The sequence below is a fragment of the Musa acuminata genome, chromosome BXJ2-3 (assembly GCF_036884655.1).
Source record: "Musa acuminata AAA Group cultivar baxijiao chromosome BXJ2-3, Cavendish_Baxijiao_AAA, whole genome shotgun sequence".
Lineage (NCBI taxonomy): Eukaryota > Viridiplantae > Streptophyta > Magnoliopsida > Zingiberales > Musaceae > Musa > Musa acuminata.
Genome location: NC_088340.1, coordinates 4,922,466 through 4,936,737, shown reverse-complemented (window position 1 = coordinate 4,936,737; position 14,272 = coordinate 4,922,466). Strand labels below are relative to the sequence as shown.

The following is a 14,272-nucleotide window of genomic DNA, read 5'->3' as shown; positions in this document are numbered from 1 at the left end:
CCAATAATCTAATCTTAAAATCTCATATTTCAATAGATTTTTAAATTAAAATTATTATTCTAAGTAAATCTTAATTTAATAATAATATACTCATCATATTATTATAAGTCAATCTTAATCTTAACTTCTGACATAAGACTAAAACAGGATGTTACAATCTTCCTTACTTTTTATATATATAAAAAAATTAAAGACGTTGAGAAAATAAAAATAAAAGTAATTATGTTTATCATTTTTTTACAAAGTGAGAACTCATCTAAATTCTTGGTAGTTTGCATCATGATTTAAAGCAAAAAAAAAAAGAAAAAAACTCTACTTTCTTTGTACCTACTTCTTTCATGTATGCATAAAAAACTTATGATATCCTTGTGTTATACTTCGTGACCTGAATAAAATAGGGAGGCATAATTCTATAGAGAATTTATCTGAATTCACGAATGCTTGGATCTTAGATCAGCTTCGAAGACGACAGACATGTGTATGTCTGCCATATCACTGCTTGCATGGGTGAAAGACGATCATGGGTTAAAGCATCTATCAATTGATTTGAACCATCATTTGTCAACCAACCAAGACTACTATATTTTCCAGCTCTTTTTGCAGTACATTCTTCTCATTTTTCAGTACATTCTTTGCAGTATATTTTACTACGATTGGCACTAAATAAGTCCTTACATCTTGCAAAAGAACGAACAAAGTCTTGACATCTCAAGGATAACTTTATAAGTAATTTCACAAATATTTTGTCTAAGAGAGGAAAAAAATTTAAGAACTTTACAAGTTAATTGAACAATCGAAGTCCACAAACGATTACTCATAAAGTGTCAAATATATTGGTAAGTTATCATAGATTTTACGTACAAACTTGTAAATTTAATTAACGTTCAATATCATCCAAAGCCCCCGTTTAACTCTATATGACCCGGGAGGTGCTAAGATAGCTAACGTTTTATTTTATACTATAGTCCAAAAAAATAGACTATAACATACGAAAACTTAACCATTTGAAGATAGTTTTATCCACTTTAGTGAGTGATCGCTCTGTAGCTCTTCAAACTATTCTTGCTTATAGTTTCATAATAGTTAAAACATATTGTCAAACAAATGTACAAGCAAACAAAAGTAATGAACGATCCATTGACAAAGATATTGTAGGTGCATAATGGTTATTCATGACATTCTCCCCCCAAGTGTCAACGCCCTCATCGACATTTGTTGGTAGGTCTCGAGGGATGCTTCTTCATGTTGCAAAGCATCTTCCATCTTCCAATTGGCTTATATCCTAGGAAGCTATTATCACTTCAATAAGTACTTGATTTGTTCTACCCTATTGAGTAGCTTCGTCTAATGATTCATTAAAATAATTTTAACTCATTTTTTATAGGAGGCTTTAGTGGGGGAAGCATCTTGTATATCTTAGTAATATGTTTTCTAAGTTGCTCGCATGGAATATATTGTAAACATGCTATAACTATAACTTATTGGAGATATTATCTATCTTGTTTATTATTAGGAAAGACCCTTTATACTTATGTATTAGTCCTTTATACACATGATATGATAGAAATGACCTGACCGATACATTAGTCCCATGCATCGATGTGTCGACTCCTCGTAGAGCCGATAAGTCAGGAGCACGTAATCGCCAAGTCAACTCTACTTGGTCGACATACTAGTTCCACACTCTAGCTTTACATGGCTAATCGACCTATCCCCGATGGCTAACATGATGGGGGTACTCAACCAACCACTCATCACCACCTCTACATGACCTCGTAATAATGCTAAGTAGCTGCCCGTTAAGCATCATATGGAGAAAATCATGTAATCCTAAGTCTGATGCGTTATAATGACAGTCACGATCAAATAGCATGTTCCCATTACTGCACGAACAACATAATAGATGGCCATAATAGCTCCCAAACAATTGCTATAAAAGGAAATGCACAAGTATGTCTCAAAACACAACATCTCTCAAAGTCCAATTAATTCGACTTATTCGATTAGAACATTAACTTAAGCATCCAAGTGTCACATATGATCATCGTGCACCCATTAATTATTTTCGTTTGTTTGGACAGTATGTTTTGTTTCACTTTTTTTTTTATGTGTCTTGCTTAAAAATTATAAACATAAATAATTTACAAGATTGTAGAATGATCATTCTTCAGAATAGATAAAACTAGCTCAAAATGATTCAATAAAATTATCTCAAAATAATCTAATTTTTATGTGTCACAATCGGTTTTTTTACGTACTGTGCTGTAGAGAAAAACGTCAACCATCGTTCATAAAATGATATGCTGACGTCGAAAAATTCATCCTTTATATTAACCGTATACGACACTAAACCATACATGTCAGTGTCACACAGGCAACACAGAAACGATGAACACACAACTCAGCGCCTTCCAACAGCAATTCCTGCTGATCTCATCACTACTGCTCATCAAACTTACCAATTCCCTGTCACGCGACAGCGCACACTACGGAGGATAACAACAAAGGAGCGAGCGAGCAAATGGGGCCCACACGAACCCGAACCCCCCAAATCTAATCATCTCCTCCGCACCCTTCCTTCACCCATCGACGGTTGAAATGCCCTCCGCACCCCATCCGACGGGCGTCGTCGCTTCTCGCTTCTGAAACCATCGCCTCCTGCAATAAATCCTCAACCCATCTCAAACCCACGGCTTCCCTTCCTCTCCCTCTCTCTCTCTCTCTCTCTCTCTCTCGACTCGGTCTCGCCGCCTTTCAAAGCCTCCTCCGACTCCGGCGACGATGCAGCAGGCGGCGAACGGGATCGCTGAGCCACGGCAGCAGCAGCAGCAGCAACAGTGGATGCCGGCGATGCAGTACCCACCGCAGGCGGCGATGATGATGACGCCGCACCAGATGGTGGCGCCGCCAATTCCGCAGTACGCGCAGCATTTTGTGCCTTATCACCACCCCACGCAACTGCCGCAGCAACACAATGGGGCCGGGGCTTATTCGGCCTCGGCGGTGGTGGGTGGGGAGGACAACAAGACGATCTGGGTCGGGGACCTCCACTACTGGATGGACGAGAACTACCTCCATAACTGCTTCGGACGCACCGGCGAGGTTCGGGTTTCGTCTTTCTTGCCAGCTTTAATGAATGCGATTGCTTAGATCCTGCCAGGGTTTCGAAGAATCTTAGTGTTATGAGTCTCTTCTGCCTAATATGATGGAAAAATAAAGATTTCATTAGGTTTTGTTACTAGAATATTGTTGTTTCGAGAGTTTTTTTTCATCAAGAACTTGAGATAGGAGAGGAATACTAGATCTTTTTAAGATCTATTGTAGCTTCAATTGGCGTTAAAGGAGAGATTTTTAAAAGGAAATTTTATCTTTATTCGATGCAATTATGTAACTTGTGGTTGTGTAGCGACTCCATCATGCATCTCATTGTAGACAGGAATATTGTAGATAGGAATTGGGTCGAGCATGATAAGAAGTGAATATTATATCTTAATAAACCTAATTCACTCTAACAATTGTATTGCACACAACCCTTAGATTATTTGTGTGAATCAGATATAGGAATCATGCATTGCCTACTGCAGTTTGATGTGCATTGTATCTGGATTTACTCTTCGCATGAGTTGTATACAAACTTTCTTTTAGTTGTGCTGAACAAAGCCTCTATTGGAAAGATTAGCATGTAGCTTCATGCATATGATTTACTGCAAGCAACAAGGCTGATCCAATTTTTACCAATCACCCATGTGTTTGTTTTCCACATCTTATGTCTGTTGATTTAAGCTTCCTACCGGTCATTATTCTTTCACTCTCTTTCACTGCCATCTCCTATATAAGTGCCTCGAGACTTTGGAGTTGTTGACACAATTCTTCTTCTCAACTTGTCATCAACAAAAACTTCTTTCACTATTACGGTCAGCTATAGAGTATAATTAAAACATTGATGGGAGCCTTATGCACTGAGCCAGCCCTTTTCTATCTCAACTATCTTAACATTCATTTAAGCGCAGTTTTGAACTAAGCATTTTGTGGGCAATGACGAACATTACTTTGTTGGTCTTTGCAATTTTGATTTTTCTAGAATAGGTGCATCTTTTACTAATATCTATAAGTGCAACCTGTCTTCTGGTGGAAATTGTTTCACACATCAGCTTTCTGCAGCTTGTCAACTGTCCACAAGATAGTGAAATTCAAGTCATTTTCTATATTTAAGACTGAGGTTTGTTAATTAGATTATTTGATTACTATGCCTGTCTATCTTGTTTTCTCTACTGCATACTCAAAATGTCATTTCAAGTATTAATTTTGGCAAGATGGTCAAAATTTGTATGCTTGTTGCTTTCTTGTCATGACAGTCCTAGAGTAAGATAAGATTGTCTAAAAAAAAACAAAGTTGAACTTTAGTTGCTGAGCTTTGTCAAAACAGACTACCAAACCTACATAAGGCATATACTAAGCTTCAGCATCCACGATGATTCATAACACATAAATGCTTGACTTTATGGTCTGACATGGGGATTATTGACATAACTATGAGAGTCATCTTTGCTGCTCACCCTCAACGGTCCTATTTTTCTACACAAACTAGTTCTTCCAGCACTGCCTACAGGAAGCTGTTGTAGTACAGAATCTGTCAAGCTGTTCTGGTGATGGCAGATAAGATGTCTATTGTGCTAGCCAGGTGCTGAGGTAATAATTAAGTTTTAAGGGTAATTACTTTTTATAATTCTATGATATGTTTCCATCTTAACTCTAAGAGGAGAGTACTCTGGTCATTTAAATATGCAAGACTGAAGTCTGAATCTTCGGTTTTGACTGAAGAACTCTTGGAATGCTCAAAGACATGAAAAATTAACTAAAGGTCAAAAGATAAGCCAAATTAGTATAGTTATGAACAGATTGACGTTCAAACATATCCATAACATGTGTATGCGCATATTTGAGGTGCATGTGCTAGTGACAAAAATGATGTGCCGTATAAGGTGATTTTGTTTTGATACAGAATGGTATTTATTAAAAAATATTCATCTACACTTTATAAGCAGATGAAGTTACATTGTCAAGTGTTGATCGAGTACATATTTTAATTATTAATAAATGTAAGTTTGATTAACAAGTAATAATTTATGACATTCAAGACTACAAATTGTCTAGCAACAATAAGGACTTGGCCTCTATCATATGTTATTACAGGTTGCTTTTCATTTTCCTGTTCTTTTGTTTTAAGAGGTTTTGATGCGAGAATTGGTTGAAATTACATGGATGGAATGTGGTGTGTTTTCTCTTCTGCTGGATTCTTAAATGTGTAAATTTGTATTTCCATGTCCATCTACTTGTTTGGTACAAACCACCATAATCAGTGATGCTCATATAACCAGCTAATTATCGATCAAAGATTACATATTGCCTTTGTGTCATAAATCCTTGAAACAATTTACAGGTTATTTCAATTAAAGTTATCCGCAACAAGCAGACTGGACAGTCAGAGGGATATGGTTTTGTGGAGTTTTATACACATGAAGCAGCTAAAAATGTACTTCAGAGCTTTGTTGGTCATATGATGCCTAACACTGATCAACCTTTTAGGTTAAATTGGGCATCATTTAGTACGGGTGATAGGCGTTCAGATGCTTCTTCTGATTACTCTATATTTGTAGGAGATTTAGCTTCTGATGTTACTGATGTTACACTGCAAGAAACTTTTGCTAGTAAATACCCATCTGTGAAAGGTGCAAAAGTTGTCATTGATGCAAATACTGGTCGTTCAAAGGGTTATGGATTTGTAAGATTTGGGAATGAGGATGAGAAGACACTTGCCATGACTGAAATGAATGGTATATATTGCTCCACTAGGCCAATGCGCATTGGTCCTGCGACCCCGAGAAAGTCATCTGGTATGTTTGTATTCTTTCCCAATTTTATTCATTCTTTATATGGGTGCATTGCATATCATTTGTTTGTCAAATATCCAATTATTATATGCGGTTATGTCATGTATTCCTTTATATGAGTGATGTCCAATATATGATGATTGCATTGCATATGTAAGATCTTTCAGTCTTTAAGTAGTTCAATTATTTTTTATATTTAATGAATTAATATGCCATATGACTAGGTTTATACTAGACAATACCTCAGCTCGAAATAATAACTGGATACTAGTCAACAAAGGAAGTTGCATGCAGAGTATTTCTATCTTGAAAGTACAGATGTACCAAAGAGTCAAATCAAATACAGAGCCAAAGGCGAAGCCATAAGTGTAAAATCTTTTCTGTTAAAATTTTAAGAAGTATCTCAGTTATTGCATATGGGCAATCACATCTTCACGTGCTGATAGAGAGAGGGAGACAGAACTAAGCAGAAGCATACTTACCAGTTTAAAGTTACAGGGTCAATTTTAATTTTTGTTAGACTAATTTTATCTGTTCTTTAAAACCTAAACCAACTATAGCATCACAGAACTGTTCTGACTGGCTCAAAATCCCTTCACAGGTAGCTGAAAGATGAGCTTTCTTTCTCTTATATTTTGATGAAAATTTTATTGACAATATTTGATTTTATAATGTAAATACATTGTATATTTTAGTTTTTCATGACTTATTTCCCCATCTTAGGGGTTTCTGGATCTAATGGTTTATCTGCTCAATCAGATGGAGATCTAACTAACACAACTGTAAGTAAAGATACTTTATATGCAAGTTTTTACCATCTATGTACATAGCTTTTCCATTATTACCTGGCTCCTGCTATAGGTATTTGTCGGAGGACTTGATCCTAATGTCAATGAGGATGATCTCAATCAGACATTTTCTCAGTATGGTGAGATTGCCTCTGTGAAAATACCAGTTGGGAAACAATGTGGTTTTGTGCAATTTGTCCAAAGGTATAACTCTTTATCTTTAGTTTCAGAGAATGTGACAGGAGTAACAAATGTCATAGCTATCACTAATGTTATATTTTTTTTGTATGTTTTGGTAGAAACAATGCCGAAGAAGCATTGCAGCGGTTAAACGGAACAGTTATTGGAAAGCAGACTGTCCGTCTCTCTTGGGGACGCAATCCTGCAAACAAACAGGTGTGACTCTTTAGAATGTGATATTGGGTAAATTTAATGGCTGGAAGGTGGAAACTCTAACATCATGAGATCATGGTAATTGTACTTTTGTGCTACTGGATCATCAATACCCTCTTGATTTGTTTTCAAAGTAGCCATTGATACCAGTTCAACTGTAGAGGTTCAAAGAGTTCTTCAGATGGTCTCGACTGGAATATATGATACAGACGATCTAGTACCATCATAGCTTGTCTTGCAACTAGTTTCTTTTTGAAATTTCTCAGCATATTGGGTTAATTTACTTTTAAATAAATGGTTGGTGTGATCCTATTGATAGTCTTTCTTTGTTATCAAGCTTCCTCCCAAATCTTTTACATGTATGAACAGACATCCAAAAGTATTCTGCTATACTGAATATAGAAGGGCAAGCTATCTGTGCTCTCTAGCAAGTATTTGCCTATTTTTCTCTTACGACTTGTCTGCTTTGTTGACAGTTTCGATCCGACTCCAGTAACCAGTGGAATGGCATGTATTATGGAGGGCCATTTTATAATGGATACATGTACGCCGCACCAGTGCCAGACCCAAGCATGTATGCTGCTTATGGCACTTATTCTTTCCACGGGAACCAACAACAGGTGAGCTGAAAAGAGGCTTCACTACGTTGTCATAGTTGTAGTGACTGATAACAAGTAGACAGTTCTCCATGAGTTAGAATGTAGCTGCTGGTAAAGTAAAATATATGATTGTGAGAACTAGCATTTCTTATGGTCCTTTTCTTCAAAAAGCTGTGTCAAATTCAATTCATGAATTTTGACTGGTCATTAGAAGTAAACTAGATTACTTGGACATCTTGAGTGTCTCATTATGTCAAATAATTAGAAATGAACTGCTTGACTTATGTGAAAGATGATTTCTAATTTCTGGAACCATGAGAAAAATATTTATTCATTAGTCTGAAGCTAACAGCGTCTATTTAGCCTAATAATTTGAATAATTTCTTTAATGACAAATAAGGATTCTCATACTGTTCTGTCCTGCTGATGACAAAGTTGTTGCTCATTTTTGTAGATTCTTCTTACAGATATGTGAATGGTAAGAATGGGTGTCTGTATTATTCTCCAAAATCGGGAAAGACTTGCTTCTCTCTGGACTCGGCCTCCATTATTAACATAGGAAGGCCAGTATCATGACATTAAAAAGCTCTGGAGTACCACAGGCACCTAGGGTTAGAAAGTCTAGGAGCTTAAATGGCAAGTTACCTTGATATCAAGATTTTAGAATTGATCCATTTGTGTCCTCTAGACTCTATATCTTTTTTGGACTAATTTGATTGATAAAGGATCATATATATGGCCAATGAAAATTTTTGTCATTAAGAAGTGCATGAATAAACCACTTGTGGAACTAAAACTCTTGTAGGGATTTGATTAACATATGGCTGAGTCATTCTTGATAGCTTGGCCTAATCAATAAGAGTAGCTGTCTAAAAGATTCCTGCAGATATTTATTAGCAGTCTCCTCCAGCTGAGGCAAATCCTGATGTGTTTTTGAAGCTGTAGAAACATGTGTGCATATTAAGAATGTCAATCAGAACATTCTTTTGCCCTTCTTTGGAGGAAGGGAGGTTCCTTGAAGGAACGCAGTGATCATTGCCAAAGAGCTCTCTGGTTGGTAGCTTGGGACCTCATGTCCTGCTCCTCTTACTGTCACAAAAGTTATCCCTTTGTATTCTACAACATATCCTCCCACCTGTCATCATCGGTATATACTGTCATAATCATACGCTACTATATCATGAGGAAACCTTGTTTTCATACCTCATGATCAATGTACCATGGCAGCCATGCTCTGCGGATGGGAAGATCAAGCATGTTCAATGAGGCCTTTGTTGATGTCACTGGAACTACCGCATCAATGTCACCGCTGCAGGCACAAGTACATTAAGTCCTCTGTTCATTTCTCAAGCGCTATCGACATACATGCTTGATGGCAGAGAAATCAATACATGCCTGTATAACCACACTCTTAAGCCTCTGGTCGAGAGCTTCTTGATCATAGCTAGCATGCTCACAGTAGTATCAGTCCAAACCATGGAACTGAAAGAATACGAATGACAAGCTATTGCTCAGCCAAGTCCAGTGGATGTTATCACTCAAGAAAGAAGAAGAGTGGGTTCTGAATACCTGCAGTGTCCCCATCCAGTTGGAACTGCATGAAGGGCCTTTTGCACCTTCTCATCGTTGAGGTATGAGCGCACGTAGTCGTCATCACAAGGATCATATTCTTCATTCTGTGTCAATTTTTGTTGGTTAGAATGTTATGGATGGATGAATCACTTGTCACGTAAAACATTGTTCAGAATGAATCACTTCACGAGCCCATGCAGAGCAACGAGGAGCATAAACATTGTACAGATTGATTTCCCCAGTCTCCCTACGAGCCTGAAACATGGCGTCTTGACACTCGAGGGAGAAGGTGTCTGAGCCATTGCATTGCTTTTGGATCAGCTTGTGGGTGTCGTCGGAGAACATGGCGTGAGCCCACAGGAACTCGTACATCTCAATTTCGTTTATGTTTCGGTCGATGTACGCGTTGCCAATCTATCAGGAGAGATGCGGGATAAGAATTTGATGAAGTAATAGATTCGTTGATGGTGTGACCTTACAGCTATCCCTTTCAGGTTGATGGTTGACTGGTTCATCTTCATGTTGTTCCGGAGGATGAGACTGGCGAGCTGAGGAACGTAGTGGCCGCCGTAGCTCTCTCCGGTGATGAAGAAATCATGGCTCTTGTACTCCTGAAACCTCTCCAACCAGTTGACCAGGAAGGTATAGGAGTCCTCTGCTGTTCTTCTGTCTCCATTGGAGCGGTAATCTGAAGTGGTGTTCGAGTACGAGAATCCAACACCAGCAGGAGACTCCAAGAAGATGATGTTTGCCACTGCAGTTGTATCACCACCAATTCATATTAGTGAAGCATCATCATCACCTCAAGAACACACATAATTAGAAGAATGATCTCTATGAACATACCATCGATCCATGAGTGGTCGTTTTCACGCAGGGTTTTGCCATCACTGTTGACTCTGAAAGGTCCAAGCTCTTCCATGGCTCCGTAACCTAAAGAAGAGCATCCAGGGCCTGCACATCTCAAAATATCAATCGACCGAGGAAAACACCGAAGAGCATGGTAGTGATGCCGATCACCTCCATTAAGCCACAACACAAGTGGTTTCTTGGCTTGGTCTTCTGGGGACTCAACGAAGTAGTAAAAGAGTGCTCTCCCGTTGTGGTGATCGACCGTCACATAACCAGCATACTGGTTGATACTCTGGCCTTCAGGCTGCCCTGGCAGCCTGTCGATCTTGTCGAGATCCTTCAAACCATGCTGTGGAGCAACATATACTGCAGGCAATTCCTTGCTAGAATTGCTGAGACGAAACAGGCTATCTTGTTGCGCTGCAGGCGGCCATTTTGACCTCATCATACGCAGAAGAACGTCAGCTTGATTGGCATTAGCTGCTAAGGTGAAGATGTAGAAAGAGAAGAAGAAGAAGAAGCAAGTAGAAAACGCAGAGTCCATCATGGTCTTGGTGGTAAGCAATAGAAGCCAAGGGAACACGCAGTGTGACCGCACCTTATGCTGTCCAGATATATATATTTGGAATGACATAGTCCGAGCAAGAACAAAGTGGCCGAGCTGAGATTGTTGGAATAGAATGCCTTGGTTGCTTTGAACAAATCCTTCTCCTTCACATGATTTCTATAGACTACATACATGCAAGGAAGTCCATTCTTGGAGGATAATCTCCACTTGTTACATGCTTAAGGGAAAAGAAAAAGGAAAGAGAGAAGCAAGCGATGGGCAAGTTTAGTATTCAAAACTGTAAGGTGTGATGATGAAGGAACTCAGTTGGGAGTAATGAGTATTTGGAAGCATTAACAATTTTGTTTTCTCTTTCATGTTGCTGTTCATATAATGAGGTTTGATTGATTCTTGCACAATTGTATTAGGTAAATGAAAAAAAGGAGATACAAACTTCAAATGATGACAGCTTCCACTGCTTTTAATAGGTAGCTTAACAAAAATATCACAGAACTTGTAATTCATTTTAGTAGTTTCTGCTAAAAGATCTCCTGTAGTGTGTCCACAGTAAGTCTGTAGAAAATTAATAGTGAGAACAAATCTAGAAAATAAAAATAAAAATATAGGATTAGATACTGCTATGGTTTGATGATAAAGATTTAGATGAAATGAACATTAATCTCAAAATTTTAAGCTAATAAATATAACTTTACAAACCGACGAAACAGAGTCTAAGATTTTGATTGGATGATCAATAATCTCGAAAGCTCGAGCTAAGATTTTAATTTAATGACTAGTAATCCCAAAAACTTCTCATGGGCTTCTTGCCCAATCCTTCTCTGAAGAGAAGTTGCAGTAGTTTCAAATCAGCAGCTCAGGTTCTCCATGGCAATCATTTCCCCTGTGGAATAATCACCAAATTGTGGATTTAGACTATATTGGCATTGGCTGAGGCTGTGTCTCTTCAAGAAACCTTTCCAAGCATGCATTGCTGCTGCTAATCGTGATACAGACCGCTGTCCTTCTTGACATGTATTGGGAAGTCAGCATATATATGTTCGCTTGTTTCATTCCCAACATCTCCACGCTCAAAGCATGTCGAGGGAGGAATGTTCACGACGGGCATGATGCTATCCACGCTAATGCACTTGGCATGCTTGTCCTCGTGAAGCAGGCAAAGAATTCCATCCCATTGCCATACATCATTGCTGTTCATCATATGCTCACGGCCATAGTGGCCAAAGAAAGATCTTTCCACACCTTTTCACGGTGGCGGTGGTGGGGAGCAGTAAGAGTTAGGATGTAATCAAAGAAAAGTGATGGAGATAAAAGTTGTTCTAACAAAAAAGAAGTGTCAGCTGCAAAGTCTACTTTGCGATTCCTTTAATTCACCATCCTGATTTCCAGGATCGGCACAAGCAGTGGCAATCATAGAATATTGTTTTGAAATTAACCATATCGCAATGATAGATTGAAATTTCAATTGTGGCCACATCTACCCAGCCAAGTCTTTCTCATGTCAAATCCTACCTTAGGTTGTTCTTAGATGATGAAAGAGCCTTTAATCACCTCTAAGCTTGTCTGCAGGTCCAAACCAAGTGAAAAGCACTAAGGAACATCGCACTTGAGATCAGCCAAAACATACTGATTTCTGTATTGATCTTAGCAAGCCAACTTGAATAAGCCGGTGGTTGGGTGGTCTCTTCACTCTCAAGATGTTGAACAATTCCTTCAGGAAATAAAGGCAGGTATGGTCTTTTCAAAGTATATTAGGCAGAGTGTGGCCAGCCAGATCAAGGATAGGATCATTCCATCATTCACACTGTTCATCTTTCCATATGAAAGTCAACATTTTGTCGGTGGGAGTCAGTCTTGCTTGCTTTCATCAAGTTCTTTAGTGTCACTCTCTGTTCTTCTGAGGCCAGATGACACTCTTGATCTAACTATACAGTTCAAGTACAGGTTTGAATCCTGGGGAGGCTAAGTAGACACTAGTAAGGTTTAAGATTGAATTATTCATGAGCTAATGAGCTAAAGCATCTCCTCAAAGCATTTACTGGCTCAACCTTTATGAACATTCTAGCTAAGATCACCACTTCTGTTCATCCTTAGAGCATCCTTGGTGTCATGCAGATGGTCCCAAGTGATCAGTATCACATGTCCACCCTGTTGCAGACTTGGAATTTATCATATTTCTTGCAAATACTATGACAAAGACCAATCTTTTTAAGTCAGAATTATCATTAGGCAGGTTGGAACTTGATGATTTGGTCATCTTCCTTCCCCTTTATCTGAAGTCCATGACACTTCAATTACATTACATCTCCTTCCCTGTCTAGATCTTACTAGAGTTCATTTTACAGCACTTGAATGTCAGCTGCAAATAAGACAAACCAATACCATGTTCTCAGAATCTTCGTATGAGTGTGAGAAACTTGGCATGCATAATATGGTAAGAGGACATGAATGATTCTGCTGCTGCTCGTGCATGGATAGTGAACGCTCAAGAAGGCATTGTCGGCTGCACTGTCCTCATTTCCAGGATGAAACATCTCCTTCCTTTGGAATTTACTACTGTATTTTTAATCCAGCTTATAGTGTCAGCTTTAGATCCAGTCTCAAGCCCTAACAAACACATAATTCATGCCAATTGCAAGTGCCTTATATATAATTGCAGTGGAAAACTTGACTTCAATTTAATTTGGAGAAAGAAATGAATGCATCACTATCAATTTGTTGGTCCACCCATATTGCTGGGGACATCTTGAGATGTGGTCTTAGACCAATGTATAAGTATTCAATTTCTTCAAGCATGGGTATATAATTAACAATGTATCTTTCTAATTGCAGAATGACAGCAGATACAATTTAGATGATTAATAAAGCAGGGTAAATGGTATGAATGTACAACTTTTGTAATGGCTCCAAATAAAAGCAGTGTCAGGTGAACAGAAGCTTCGCTACTAGTAGTCATTGAAAGTGCAGTAAGTAGTTGAAAGTTTGGTCAGATTTTTGGATCCATAAGCTGAAATGCTTTGTTTTGGATTGCAGCAAAACATGCATTACTTGGTCTGTAGACATGTAACTTTTTTTGAAGTAAGCAGAGATAACCTGACAAGGTCTTTCACTTTTGCTGCTCTGTCTATCCAATGGCATCTTGTTCAGCAACCAAACAAGGCAGTAGTTATATCTGTCCCAAGAGACACTAAATCTCTTTTGGCACCAAGTGGATGACACTGAGCTGAAGCTCCCAAACTTGTCTTGCAAGCTATGAGTGACCAACATGGCAGGTTCCTTACCTTTTTGCAAAGTTATGGCGGGTGTGTTTGCACTTCTATAGCTGATGTGAAAAGTGAACTTGACAGTGTGTCCTCCCACATCTGTCAAAGTCTCTGCATCCTTGTTGAGAAAACACACTGTAAATAGAAGTTCTTAAAAATGCCCCCCCCCCCCTCTTTCTAGATTAAGGGTATCAAAGGAGCAGCTGCATTAATATTTCAAGGATAACTCATAAGATTCAGAAACTACTGGATAATCCTTGATAGTAGCTCAGATACTGAGTTACTTTTTGACAGTAAAAAGTCTCTCATCTTCCTATTCTCTATTATTTGTCTCAAGAAAAGTTTGGGA

General features: G+C 38.4%; 2 protein-coding genes across 3 annotated transcripts; one reads left to right on the top strand and one right to left on the bottom strand.

Annotated features, from left to right (window-relative positions):
• Positions 1-2,681: 2,681 nt before the first annotated feature.
• On the top strand, positions 2,682-8,436 carry LOC103977525 (polyadenylate-binding protein RBP47). The gene is made up of 7 exons (XM_009393072.3): positions 2,682-3,102; positions 5,441-5,894; positions 6,615-6,673; positions 6,753-6,883; positions 6,979-7,075; positions 7,549-7,692; positions 8,126-8,436. The coding sequence occupies exons 1-7, from the start codon at positions 2,782-2,784 to the stop codon at positions 8,144-8,146; spliced, it is 1,227 nt and encodes a 408-aa protein (XP_009391347.2). The 5' UTR covers positions 2,682-2,781; the 3' UTR covers positions 8,147-8,436.
• A 65-nt stretch (positions 8,437-8,501) lies between these two features.
• Positions 8,502-10,920, bottom strand: LOC103978049 (serine carboxypeptidase 1-like). 2 transcript variants are annotated; one of them, XM_009393754.3, is made up of 8 exons: positions 10,264-10,920; positions 10,090-10,197; positions 9,723-9,997; positions 9,427-9,657; positions 9,241-9,347; positions 9,067-9,153; positions 8,875-8,980; positions 8,502-8,806 (listed from the first exon to the last, which is right to left on the bottom strand). In XM_009393754.3, exons 1-8 carry the CDS (start codon positions 10,727-10,729, stop codon positions 8,645-8,647), a joined length of 1,542 nt encoding a protein of 513 aa, XP_009392029.3. In that variant the 5' UTR covers positions 10,730-10,920; the 3' UTR covers positions 8,502-8,644. The 2 variants fall into 2 exon arrangements, with proteins under 2 accessions (XP_009392029.3, XP_064954592.1); XM_065098520.1 differs by having other exon boundaries at positions 10,090-10,920.
• Between the last annotated feature and the right edge of the window lie 3,352 nt (positions 10,921-14,272).

Excerpts from the sequence above, each read along its gene's own strand:
- LOC103977525 (XM_009393072.3), top strand. The coding sequence starts at position 2,782 with ATGCAGCAGGCGGCGAACGGGATCGCTGAGCCACGGCAGCAGCAGCAG. Across the intron at positions 3,103-5,440 it reads GCTTCGGACGCACCGGCGAG|GTTATTTCAATTAAAGTTAT; the intron begins GTTCGGGTTTCG and ends AACAATTTACAG. Across the intron at positions 7,076-7,548 it reads GCAATCCTGCAAACAAACAG|TTTCGATCCGACTCCAGTAA; the intron begins GTGTGACTCTTT and ends CTTTGTTGACAG.
- LOC103978049 (XM_065098520.1), bottom strand. The coding sequence starts at position 10,729 with ATGTCATTCCAAATATATATATCTGGACAGCATAAGGTGCGGTCACAC. Across the intron at positions 9,348-9,426 it reads GCTCTGCATGGGCTCGTGAA|AATGAAGAATATGATCCTTG; the intron begins GTGATTCATTCT and ends AAATTGACACAG. Across the intron at positions 9,154-9,240 it reads ACTGGATGGGGACACTGCAG|TTCCATGGTTTGGACTGATA; the intron begins GTATTCAGAACC and ends GTATTCTTTCAG.